General features: G+C 40.9%; 1 protein-coding gene across 5 annotated transcripts in view; it reads left to right on the top strand.

Moving 5' to 3' along the window:
• The window catches only part of CD99L2 (CD99 molecule like 2), a 110,231-nt gene that overhangs the window by 72,520 nt on the left and 23,777 nt on the right, over window positions 1-13,934 (top strand). For 2 of the 5 annotated variants that reach the window (XM_007452121.1, XM_007452120.1), the window contains exons 5-6: window positions 11,785-11,858; window positions 11,986-12,055. The exons of the other annotated variants lie outside the window; for them this stretch is intronic. In XM_007452121.1, coding sequence (XP_007452183.1) covers window positions 11,785-11,858; window positions 11,986-12,055 — 144 coding nt within the window. The remainder of the gene's footprint in view (window positions 1-11,784; window positions 11,859-11,985; window positions 12,056-13,934) is intronic. 5 annotated transcript variants of the gene reach the window in all.

Raw genomic sequence — 13,934 nt, 5'->3', positions numbered from 1 at the left:
CTGTTTCTTTTTCTGGGGGCTCTACAGAATTAGTAGAGTCTGTAGAGTCTCTTGTCTCCTTGCCTTTTCCAGCTTCTTCAGGATATGCCTGTATTCTTTGGCTCATGGCCCTCTCTCTCCATCTTCAGAGCCAGCAGTGTAGGGTAGCATCTTCAGATCTTTCTCTCGCTCACCCCTCCTTTGGTCATCACATCTTTACTTTGACTGTGACCGTCCTCCTTCTCTATTTCTCTTTTAAGGACTGTTGAGATTACACCAGACCCACCCAGATAATCCAGGATAGTCTCCCCATCTCAGTGTCCTTGATTTAGAAACATCTGCAAAACCTTTTGCCATATAAGGTAACATATTCACAGGTTCTGGGAATTAGGACATTGATATCTTGGGGGTGACATTTTAATGCTAACACATCTGTCGTCTGGCTCACAAATTTTCATGTCCCTTCCACCTACAAAATACATTGTCCATTCCAGCTTCTTTAAAAGTTTCATCCTGGGCTACCCTGGTGGCGCAGTGGTTGGGAGTCCGCCTGCCGATGCAAGGGACGCGGGTTTGTGCCGCGGTCCGGGAGGATTCCACATGCCGCGGAGCGGCTGGGCCTATGAGCCATGGCTGCTGAGCCTGTGCGTCCGGAGCCTGTGCTCCGCAGCGGGAGAGGCCACAACAGTGAGAGGCCCCCGTACCGCAAAAAAAAAAAAAAAAAAGTTTCATCCCATTACATTGTCAACTCAGATTGCAAAATCTCATCGTAATTTCATAAGCAGAAACGTCCCAAATCTCATCTTCTAAATTATATAAGTCAGGCATGGGTGAAGCTTTGGCTATAACACTTCTCCATCTACAAACCTATGAAAGTCAAGAAACAAGTTATCTGCTCCCCAAAATACAACGGACAGGCATAAAATAACGGTTATAGGCATTCCATTTACAAGAGTGAGAAGACATCAGGCAAAAAGATTTCAAGCTTTAAGTGAAAAAAAAAAAAAAGTCTTCACCAGTCTCAAGAAATTCCCAAATCCAGGTCCTCTAGGTTCCAGGCCTAGGGATGATACACTGTGTTTCACAGCTCTACGTTCTGAGTTTGCAGCTCTGCCCTCAGAATCAGCCTCCCTTGTTCAGGAAAAATAGCACATGTTTGCAGCTGAGTAGTTATATCAGCGTATTTTCTGCCTGCAGAATTTGGGGAGTGTAACAACAGCCTTCTTACATTTTTTTCTCTTTCTGTCCCTTTTAATTGCAGGCTAGCAGTGTTCCTGCTGTTCTAAAATTCTCAAGCACTCTATGGGTTTCCCACGTATATACTGGTGATCACCCCACTGGGAAAGAGGCTCTTCCACAGATCTTTCTTGAATGATGCCGTCTATACTTCTGGCTTCTGCTGAGATGGCAAAGGGGATCCATGAATAATCTTATGTTTAATCTGACCTTTTGACCCTTCCAGGGTACTCATATAATGTTTTCCCGCCACACCATTGACTTTCTCCCCAGAGCATGCTTTCTTGACAGCAAGTCCCCTAATTTTAGCATTTTTTGGCAATTAGGATAGGTTGAAATTTTTCCAAATCATCAAGTCCTGGTTCCTTTTTGCTCAAGAGTTCTTCTTTCAATCTCTTCCTTTCCTCTTGCATTTTACTATGAGCAGCAAGAAGAAAATAGGCCATACCCCTAACACTTTACTTGAAAATCTCCTCAGCTCAAACATCCAAGTTCATTGTTTAGAAGTTCTGCTTTCCACGTAACTACAGGGTGCACAATTCAGCCAAGTTTTCTGCCACTACATGGTAAGCATCTTCTTTCCTCTAGCGTCCAATAACATTTTCCTTGGTTCCATCTGAGACCTCACTGGCAAAGCCTTTAACATCCACATTTCTGTCAACAGTCTGTTCATGATGATTTAGGTGTTCCCTAGTATGATATAGGTTTCCTCCACCATGTTCCTGACCTCCTTCTGAATCCTCACTAGCTGTTACTAGTTGTTCACATCCGTATTTCCACTAAGTTGGCTCAAGGCAGTCAGGCTTTTTCTATCATGCTTCTCAAAATTCTTCCAGTTTTTGTCTATTACTCGATTCCAAAGTTGCTTCCACAGTTTTAGGTATTTATTTAGGTATTTCCTATTGCTGTTGTAATAAATTACAAGAATGTGCTGGCTTAAAACAGCACAAATTGATTATCTTATAGTTCTAGAGGTGAGAAATATGATTTGGGTTTCACCAGGCTACAGTGAAGGTACAGGCAGGGCTGTCTTCCTTTTGGAAGCTCTAGCCTATTTCCTCGCCTTTGCCTGCAGTTTTGCCTTGTTGGATGCCTCCTCCATCTTCAAAGCCAACAGAATAGCAACCTCAGATTTCTCTCTCACTCTCACCCCTGCTTCCATCATCACATCTCCTTCCTTGACTCTCCTGCTGGTCTCGTTCTCTTACTAGTATTCCTGTGATCACATTGGGCCTGCCTAGATGATCCAGAACAGTCTCCCCATCTTAAGGTGCTTAGCTTACTCACATCTGACAAGTCCCTTTTCCCACATAAGGTGACATATCCACAGGTTGGGATTGTTGGCAGAATTCCATTCTGTGCAGCTATAGAACTCACGGCCAATTGCTTCTTCAAGGTCAGCAAAAGAATGAGAGTCTGCTATCTCTAATGTTAGCTCAGGGAAGGCCTACAGCCCTCTTTTCAAGGGCTCACTTGATTATGTCCAAATCACCCAGAATATTCTGCCTTTTGAGTAATTCAGTCCTACGGATTGGACATCTTAATTGTATCTGCAAAATCCCTTCACCTCTGCCATGTCATAACCTGGTCATGGAAGTATCTCAGCCCCTCCCACACTCAGCAGGCTGGGATTATACATGGTGTGTACACCAGGGGGCGGGAGTCTTGACAGCTGTCTTCGAGTAGCGAAGGACCTAATGACTTCTCATAGCATTTGGTGCTCCTTACTTCCTTGGTTCAGGCAAAGGGCCTGGAGGTTTATTCACCATTGCATTTGTATCACAGTGCAAATGTCAACCCTGTAAAAAGGACAAAGGACATTTGAGGATGATTATGAAAATATTTCTGACCTGGCAGACCCCTGGGGTCCATGGAACACTCTTTGTGAACTACTGACTGAGAAGATGCCCTTACATATTTATGTGGCATCAGTGTGTTTTCATTCGAATCCATGATCTCCTCAATGTTAATGTGCAGTGAACATGTATTTGTGGAGTTGGGGTGAGCAGGAAGATGGTTTTATATGTCTTCTGTTGTATTGAGCCACACCTTTACAGTTTCACTTCTCGAGACAGTTGTATAAATTAGTTCAACTCTTTGAGCAGTTCTGCCTCAAAGCATTTTCCGTCTGGGTACAGTTATGCACACGTGCAGAGGTACATTTGAAATGGTGTTTGCAGCTTTCTTGTGTTTCGTATCAGCCAAAAATTAAAACACTCTTAAATGACACAGTTGAATACATAAATTCTAAACCATTCATAGTCTGCAGCCATTTCAAAGAATAAGGTAGATCTCTGGAACTGGCATGAGAAAAGCAAGTTACAGAACAGGATATATATAGTACGAATTGATTTCTATCAAATTTAAGTGTATGTGAACACAGACACGCACGCAGAAAGACACAGACATGCAGAGAGACATATGGGCAGAGAGAGACACAGAAAGAGAGACATGCACAGAGAGACAGACAGAGATGCGAACAGAGACACGGACACACACACACACACAGACGGGGAGAGAGACACAGGGAGAGAAAGACAGGGAGACACAGGCATGGAGAGAGACATGAAAGAGAGAGAGAGACAGAGAGAGGGGCACACACACACACACACACACACACACAGAGACATGGAGAGAGAGCGAGACAGACACATGCAGATCTGAAAAGATTGAGACTAGCTACCTGTGGGGATAGATTTGGCTGCCTTTTATATTTTCTTTCTTAGGATTCTACACCATTGGATTCGTTTTTCTACTGAGCATATATTAACGTTTATAATAAGCCAGCAGTGTAGCTGGCCTGGGCCCAGGCATTCTGGCTTCACCCCAAGGGCCTCTTCCTCTGTGTGTGTGGCTCTTAGAAGTGTTTGCCCAGGAAGGTGGTGATGACCTGAAGGTGAGCGTAGGGTCAGCTGGTGCACCTGGCCGTAGAGGCGCTGGCACAGGCCTCCTCATCCGCAGGTCGGCCTGTCCCCGAGGCCTGTCACGGTCCCTCAGAACCAGAAGTCCGAGCTTCAGCCCGTTGTGCATGCTGGTCTGCTGGGAAGTTTCCTAGTCCATGGAAGATTCGCTCCAGTGATCTAGAAAGCTGAAAAGGGGACTGGTCTTTAAGAGGTAGGCACAGTGTGATAACAGAAAAATAGTGACCCGGGCCCTCTAGGAAGCGTGTGCGTTGTATCTTCATTTCAAAGAGGAAAAGAGCTGTGCTGTTTATTGCTCTGTAAAGATATTCTCTCTGGAAGACTTTCAGTGTTGTACGAACCATTGGGATCCGGAAGGAATCGACTTCATTTGTCTGGAAAACGTCCTTGTGCGCGTACCCGCCTCCCTTCTAGATGTTCCTCCCTCCTGCTCTTTTCCCCTAAGGTGAGGTCTACACGATTTGCTCCTTAGTTTTTAAGGTCGATAATAGACATTTGTGCACCCCTGAAGACCAGCCATTTACGTGTCAGACTTTCTTTTTTTCCCCTATCAGAAATGACTACGATGCTCAAATCAATCTTTAACTATTTTCGGATTGACATTTTCTTCAGAGCTAACTGTAAAATTCACATCAAGGTGTAAGAAATACTCCAGAGAGATCCCATCACACTATACCAGTTCCCCAATGGTAATACCTGAAAAATTATAGTACAGTGTCACAGCCAGGATATTGACGTTGATATAATCTAGTGATCTTATTCAGATGTTCCGTTTTACTTGTACTCGTGTCTGTGTGTGTGTCTTCACGTCTGTGCAGTTTTATCACCTGTGTAGGTTCATATATCCACCATGGTAGTCCAGACAGAGAACAGTTCCATAATCACAAAGACCCTCTTGCTGTGCTTTATAAAAACAACTATCTCCCTTCTGCTGTGCCCACCCCCATTTCCTGTCCCTAAGCACTAATCTTTTTCTCCATCTATAGAATTTGGCAATTTAGAAAACGTTATGTAAATGGAATCATGTAGTATGTAATGTTTGGGGCTTGGCTTTTTTTCACTCAGCATAATTCCCTTGAGGTCCATCCAAGGCATTGCATATATCAATAGTTTGTTGCTTTTCCTTGCTGAATAGTATTCCATGATGTAGATGTACTATAGTTTATTTATGAAGGTCATCTGGGTTGTTGCCAGTTTGGGGCTCTAGGTTTTTGTATGAACATGAGTTTTCATTTCTCTGGGATAAATGCCCAGGTGGGTAATTGCTGGGTTCTATGGTAGTCATAGAGTTCGTTTTTTAAGAATATTGCCAACCTGTGTCCCAGACTAGCTGTACCATTTTATATTCCCACCAGCAATAAATGAGTGATCCACTTTCTCTGCATCCTTGTCAGCACTTAGTGTTATCACTATTTTTTTTTAGTCATTCTGATTGGTGTGTAGTGATACCTCATTGTGGTTTTAGTTTGCATTTCCCTGATTGCATGTGCATATTGGCCATTCATGTAAACCCTTCAGTGAAATGTCTCTTCATGTCTTTTGCCCATTTTAATCGGATTGTTTGATTTTGCTGTTCAATTTTGAGAGCTCTTCATATATTCTAGACACTAGTCCTTAGATGGGTATGTGTTTTGCAAATATTTTCTTTTACTCTATAGCTTGTCTTTTCATCTTCTTAATAGAGTCTTTCACAAAAGGAAATTTTTAATTTTGATGATGTCTGATTTATCCATTTTTTTCTTTTGTGGACCATGGTTTTATGGTCAAGTCTATGAACTCTTCACCAAGCCCTTAGTCCTGAAGATTTTTCTCATATCATTCCTTCTGAAAGTTCTATAGATTTACATTTAAGACCCAAAAAAGTCATCAGTTTTGAGTTAGGGTTTGTATGAGGTGTGTGAGGATTAGATCAAGGTTCATTATTTTTGCCTATAGATGCCTAGTTGCTCCAGCACCTTTTGTTGGAAAGGCTGTCCTTCCTCCATTGAGTGGCTTTTGCACCTTTAACAGAAATTTCTTGAGCATATTTGGACAGGTCTTTCTAGGTAATTCATTCTGTTGGACTGCTCTATGTGTCTACCCTTCTGCCACTGTCTTGATTACTGTGACCATAAAGTAAGCCTTAATACTGGGTAGGCTGATTCCCCCCCCACACACACACACTTTATTCTTCTTTCTCAAGGTTGTTTTAGCTATTCTAGGGCCTGTGCTTTTCTATACAAGTTTTAGAATAAGTTTATTTATGTCTAGAGAAAGCTGGCTGGGATTTTGATAGGACTTGTGTTAAATATGTAGATGAGTTTGGGGAGAGTTGATGTCTTTAAGGGAGTCTTCAAATCCATGAACACAGTATGTCTCTCCATTTATTTATGTCTTCTTTGATTTCGCTCATAAGCATATTGTAATTTTCAGCCTGCAGGTCCTGTACATGTTTTTCAAGTGTACAGCTAAGTATTTCATTTTCTCTGGAACAATTTAAAATGGTTATGTGTTTTAATTTTAGATTCCGTATGTTCATTGCTATCATATGATTGATTTTGATATTTGTTGCTCCTATATCATTAGACCTTGCTGAAGTCACTTACTGATTCTGGGAAGCGTTTTTTGTAGGTTCCTTGGAATGTTCTACGTAGATGATCATGTCATCGGCAAATAGGGATAGGTTTATTTCTTCCTTCCCAATCTGTATGTCTTTTCTCATTGCAATGTTGAACCTCCCATGCTATGTTAAATAAGAGTGGTGAGAACAGTGTCCTTGGCCTGTTCCTGATCTTCAGGAGAGAGTGTTCAGTCTTTCACCATTAAGTCTGACAAGAGCTATGGGTGTTTTCTAGATGCTCTCTATGAAGTTGAGGTACTTCCCTCTATTCCTAATTTGCTGAATTTTTTTCATAAATGGGTATTGGATTCTCCATGTTGGTAAGGTTACAGGCAGACCTCGTTTTAGTGCGCTTCACTTTATTGCACTTTGCAGATATTGCGTTTTTACAAATTGACGTTTTGTGGTGACCCTGCGTTGAGCCAGTCTATCGGTGCCATTTTTCCAACGGCATTTGCTTACTTCGTGTCTCTGTGTCACATGTTGGTAATTCAAAACTATTTGAAACTTTTTCATTATTATTATATTTGCTGCGGTCTGTGATAAGTGATCTTTGATGTTCCTGTTGCAAAAAGATTACTACTCCCTGAAGGCTCAGATTATGGTTAGCATTTTTTAGTAATAAAATATTTTTAAATTAAGGTACGTACATTTTTGGGGGGGCGTAATGCTGTTGCACTTTAATAGACTACAGTATAGTGTAAGCATAATTTTATGTGCACTGGGAAACCAAAAAAAAAAATCATGTGACTTGCTTTATTAATATTCGCTTTATTGCAGTGGTCTGGAACCATCCCCACAATATCTCCGAGGTATGTGCCTGTATATGATTTTTTTCTTCTTTAGGCCGCTGATATTGTAGGGCACATTGTTTTTCAAATGTTGATCCAGGCTTGCATAACTAGAACAAGTCCCATTTGTTCATGCTGTATAATTCTTTCTATACATTCTGTTTAGTTTGCTAATATTTTGTTGAGGATTTTATTATATATTAGTTCATGAGAGAGATTGGGCTGTAGTTTTTTCTTAATACAGTCTTTTTCTGTGTTTATTAAAAGGTCAATGCTGGCCTCATAAAATAAGTTGGGAAATATCCCTCCTCTTTATTTTCTGGAAGAGGTTTTATAAAACTGGTGTTAATTCCTCTTTAAATGCTTGGTAAAATTTACCAGTGAAACCATCAAAAAGCCTGGAAATTTCTTTTTTTAGGAGCTTTTAAATTAAAAATTCTGTTTCATTAATGGTTATAGAAATATTCAGATTGTGTTTTCATCTAGGTTGAATTATTTTTTTATTGTGGTAAACATAGTAACATAGAATTTACCATTTTAACCATTTTAAATGTGCAGTTCATTGGCATTAAGTACATTCTCAATGTTGTACAACCGTCACCACTATCCATTTCCAGAACTTTCTCCTCATCCCAAACAGAAACTCTGTACCCAGTAAACAGTAACTCCTCATTTTCCTCTACCCTGAACCCCTGCTAACCTCTGTTCTACTTTCTGTCTCTAAGAATTTTCCCATTCTAGGTACCTGAAATAAGTGGAATCATACAAGATATGTCCTTTCATGTCTGGCTTATTTCACTTAGCATAATGTTTTCAAAGTTTCTCCATGTTGTTGCATGTATCAGAATTTCATTCCTTTATAAGACTGAGTAATATTCCATTGTGTGCATATACCATATTTTATCTGTTTATAAACTGGCAGACGTTTGAGTTGTTTCTACCCTTTGTCTGTTGTGAATAGTGCTGTATTGAACATTGTGCAGGTATCCGTTTGAGTCCCTGCCTTCAGTCCTTTTGGGCTTATACCTAGAGGTGGAATGGAAGGATCATACAGTAATTCTACGTTTAAATTTTTGAGTAATCACCAAAGTGTTTTCCACAGCAGCTGCACCATTTTATACATTCCCACCAGCAACATACCAGGGTTCCAGTTTCTCCACATCCTCACCAACACTTGTTATTTTTCATTTTTCTTTTTTTTTCTTTTTTTCTTTTTTTTTTTTTTTGCGGTACGCGGGCCTCATCACTGTTGTGGCCTCTCCCGTTGCAGAGCACAGGCTCCGGACGCGCAGGCTCCACAGCATGTGGGATCTTCCCAGACCGGGGCACAAACCCGTGTCCCCTGCATCGGCAGGCGGACTCTCAACCACTGCGCCACCAGGGAAGCCCTCATTTTTCTTTTGATAATAGCCATCCTAATGAGTGTGAAGTGGTATCTCCTCGTGGATTTGATTTACATTTCCCTAATGACCAATACTTTGAGCATTTTTCATGTGCTTATTGACCATTTGTATATCTTCTTTGAAGATATGTCTATTCAAGTTCTTTGCCCATCTTTAAATCTCATTTTTTTAATTGTTGTAGGAGTCCTTTATATAGTCTGGATTTTAATCTCTTACTGGTTATGTGATTTATGAATGTATTCTCTCATTCTGGGATTGTTTTTTGATTCTCTTGATAGTGTCCTTTGCACAAAAGGCTTTACTTTTGATGAGGGCCAATTTATCTATTATTCCTTTTGTTGCCTATGCTTTTGGTGTCATATCCAAGAAGTCATTACCAAATCCAGTATCATGAAGATTTTCCCCTATGTTTTTTCCTAAGAGTTTTATAGTTTTAGCTCTTATGTTTAGGACTTTGATCCACTTTGAATTAATTTTTATATATGGTGTAAGGTAAGGGTCCAACTTCATTCTTTGGCATGTGGATATTCAGTTTCTTGGTACCCTTGTCAAGAACATATTGACCATAGAGTTATGTCTGGGCTTTCTGTTCTGTTCCGTTAGTCTATATGTCTGTTCTTATGCCAGTACCACACTGTTTTGATTGCTGTAGCTTTGTAGTAAGTTTTGAAATCAGGAAAGTGAGTTCTTCTTTTTCAAGATTCTTTTGTCTATTTGGGGTCTCTTGAGACTCCGTATGAATTTTAGGGTGGGGTTTTCTAAGTCTGCCCAAAAAACTGTTTTGGATTTTGGTAGAGATGGCACTGAATCTGTAGATCACTTTGGGTAGTGTTGTCATCTTAACAATATTAGTCTTATGTTATGTGAACATGGGATTGAGTTGAGTTGTGATAGTTTGTGGATTTCAAGGAATTGGTCCATTTCTTCTAAGTTGTCAAATACATAAAGTTGTTCGTAGCATTTTCTTATTATTCTTTTAATAGTACAGAATCTATAATGATATCTGCTGTTTCATTCCTTATATTAGTATTTTGGGGTTTTTTTCAATTATATTTGTTAGTAAGGCTAGAGGTGTATCAATTTTACTGACTTTTTCAAAGAACAAGCCATTTAGTTGATCTATTTTACTTTTCTATTTTCAATTTCATTGATTTCTGCTCTTACATTATTTCCTTCTGTCTGCTTGCTTTGGGTTTGTTTTCCTAGTATCTAGCTCTTCATCTTCTAGAATCTTGGGTTGGGAACTTGGATTATTGATTTGAGACCTTTCTTTGTTTCTAATTTAAGCATTTAGTGCTATAAACTTCCCTCTGAGCATTACTTTAGCTACATCTCTCATATTTTGATATGCTGTGTTTTCATTAGGGCTATTTATTCTTAAAATTTCATTTTGAGACTTTCTCATTGACCCTTGTTTTATTTCAAAGTGTGTTGTTTATTTCCAAGTGTTTAGAGATTTTCTTGTTTTCTCTTATTTGCTTTTGGTTTGGTTGTTTCTAGTTTGATTCCATTACAGTCAGAGGTACCACTCTCTATCACTTCAGTACTTTTAAATTTGTTGAGGTTTGCTTTCTGGTTCAGGGTGTGATCTGTTGGTGAATATTCCATGAGTGCTGAAACAGTTACTTACTCTGCTGCGATTGGGTAGTGTCCATTATGCCAGTTACATCCTGTTAGTTGATTGTGTTGTTTAGTTCTTCTATATCCTTGCTTGTTTTCATTCTAGTAGTTCTGTCAGTTGCTGAGAGTAGAGTATTGATGTCCCCAACTATACTTGTGGATTTGTTTATTTCTTTTCTCAGCTCTCTGAGTTTTAGCTTCATGTGTTTTGAGACTCTGTTGTTTGGTGCATACACATTTACAATTGTTATGTGCTCTTAGTGGATTGATCCTTTATCATTATGTGACATCCCCCTTTATTGCTAGTGAGAACTGGCAGGTCATGTCTTTCTGTGTTTTTTAAACTCTTTCCAGAAGATTCAGACTTATAATTCTTTGATCCATAGACAACCCCAAGGCTCTATCCAAAAAAGATAGGTAATGCATTGTAAATTACCTGGACAGTTTGAGGATTATATTATTGATCTGTAAAAGTCATTGAGGTTTTTTTCCCCACAAACATTGCTGTTTCTATTCTAAGTGCTTACTGTATACAGCACTGTCTATGCCTTTCCCTTCCCTTAAATTTCCTGTCCCTCTGCTACCTCCAATTATAGGAACAGTTACGGGAGTCTTGAAGTTCAAGAAAAACTATTGGAAAACTCATGTGTGGCATATGCTGCGTAATTGATGGGCAAGAAGTCCACAATTTTAAAGGAATAGGGTTGAGCTGAAAGACCTAGTATTAACAGCAGTAACCACACTTATATAAAATATTTTGTTGGTGTTGTAACCACTTTCAGCTGATGATGAGACACTCCCATACTCTGCTGGGAACATAGCGTCACTTCATCCCTGGGCAGTATTACCTGTGATTACGGTGCCGTGTTGAGAGTGGTGACAGCCAAGGCTTGGAGCTCTCAGGGGTTGTGCTCAAGCTCTGGGACCCCCTGAAGCATGTGGTCATCTCCTGTAGATCTGGGCTCAAGTCCCAGCTCCACTAATCACCAGATCAAATGTGGGATCATGTCCACCTCACCACCCATCCTGTGAAGAAAAGCAAGCAGAACTCGTCTCATGTAAACCCTCTTACATCTCTTTGTCATCCTCAAGGTGGTTCTTCAGAGGCATTAGAGGGACCTCAAGGACCAGGACAGGAGTGCTGTGCTCGTGCTGTGACTTCCCTGAGCCGTGCAGTGGCTGCTGTGTGTCGTTACTAATTGTGCTCCCCTTGCTGTCCCCCTTCCCCCTTTTAGAGAGATGGGACCGTGTCACCACCACAACCAGGAGACCGGGAGCGACCAGAGCTCCAGCAAAGCCTGCAGGTAACACGGCTGTTCTGAGGAGGGCACTAAGGAGGGACCCCGTGGAGCTCTCTGGGGCCATGTCCAAATGAGCTACCTGTAATTTAACCAACTGACTTTGTCTTTTATGTTTTAGGGCCCCCTGACGAAAAAGAATTTGACTTGGCCGATGCTTTGGATGATCAAGATCATGGCCACAGGAAGCCGAGTGCAGGAGGAGGAGGTAAGTCACAGCTGGTTGAAGGCACAGGCCAGTGCTGTAGCTCCCTGGTCAGGGTGTAGCTCATTAACTACAACAGCCCACAGAGCCACTCCTGGCCTGGCAGAGCTGGGGGTACTTCAAAGCCCAGGAGAACCCTACAACACTGGTTGTCAAGCGTTTTGGTCTCAGGACTCGCCAAATTATTGAGACTCTCTATTGAGATGTGGGTCACATCTATTGATATTTATCATCTTTGAATCTAAAACTGGAAAAAAATTAAAATGAACAACAGTAAACACACACATGTTAATAACATAAATAGCAGATTTTATGAGAAATAACTATGGCAAGATAAAGACAATTTAGTGAGAAAAGTGGTATCATTGTACATTTTTGCATATTTCTATAATGTCTATCTTAGTAGGAAAGCTAGGGGACTTCCCTGGCGGTCCAGTGGTTAAGACTCCGCACTTCCTGGTTGGGGAACTAAGATCCCGCATGCTGTGGTGCGGCCAGAAAAAGAAGATCTAGACTCTCACATCTCCATCTCCTTCTGGGCTCAAGTTGTGATATGTTGTTACAGTTGATGTATATGAAGGAGATCTGGCCTTATAAGAGATACGCCATTGAAAAAGGGGAAGAATATTTTGTTTTTAATTTATTTAATTTTTTTTTTTTGCGGTACACGGGCCTCACACTGTTGTGGCCTCTCCCGTTGCGGAGCACAGGCTCCGGACGCGCAGGCCCAGCGGCCGTGGCTCACGGGCCCAGCCGCTCTGCGGCATGTGGGATCTTCCCGGACCGGGACACGAACCCGCGTCCCCTGCATCGGCAGGCGGACTCTCAACCACTGCGCCACCAGGGAGGCCCGGGGAAGAATATTTTAATAGACTTTTCAGATCATTGATTCACATCATTTTTCTTTGGTAAGACACCCAAACTCGACCACTGGTTGTTTCTTATAGGTTAAGTGCAGTGTAGAATGTGAAACCATATCAACAAATTTTCCATAGTTGATTTCATTAAACTCCCCAGGGATTCTCATGTACTTTTTAGTGGAACTTTTACCCATTCATGGTTTTGTGCATTACACATTGGTCATTTGGAAAATATTGATGCTCTTAAGTCTTTTGACCTTCCAAATAATGCCATATTTCATTATTCAGTGCCCCAAATTCACATTTGTTAATATCACCACCATCTCATTAGAAAAAGTCTTTAAGTATTGGAAAGTTGTTAAGCTCACAGTGGTAGATATAGATTTTTCAAAATTCTCTTTTTTGTTTGAAATATTATCACTGGCAACAAGTACTGCCAGTGGTTTTCTTTAAAGTGACAGCCCCATTTCATTCATTTTCAAGAAAACACCTTCCAAATACTCAAGCTGCCATAACCATAGTTAGCCCGTCATTCTTTCTTTCTAGTAAAAGTAGTCTTTCATGACAGAAAGCAGCTGATACAAAGCAGATTTGAAACAGTCACACATGTGCTTTTTTGAGTCAACTATAGGACTTTGGAGTGGAACAGAAATGCTGTAAGCATGCTTCCCACTTCATCACAGAATATTAAAAGATGTGTACTCGATGGTTGAGCTGTAATAAAATTAACTTTTCGGTTTCCTTGTATTAGTTTTCTGTCACCACCATAACAAATGATCACAAGCTGTTTCTTTCGGTGAGGAGTTCAGGAACAGCTCAGCTGAGGTTTCCTCCTCAGAACCTCATACACCTTCGGTCACAGTGTCATCCAGGTCTGGGATCTCAGCTGAGGTTGGGTTGTCTTCCAAGCTTGTGTGCTCGTTGGCAGAGAACCGTTTCCTTGCAGTTCTAGAACAAGTGGCTGCTTACTTCTTTAAGACCACCAGGAGCAAAACAGAGACTAGACGGAAGGGGGGGGGGGG

This window comes from Lipotes vexillifer, unplaced genomic scaffold (assembly GCF_000442215.2).
Source record: "Lipotes vexillifer unplaced genomic scaffold, Lipotes_vexillifer_v1.1 scaffold1081, whole genome shotgun sequence".
Lineage (NCBI taxonomy): Eukaryota > Metazoa > Chordata > Mammalia > Artiodactyla > Lipotidae > Lipotes > Lipotes vexillifer.
Note: the sequence above shows the minus strand (reverse complement) of the source record. Positions and strands in the feature narration are given on the sequence as shown.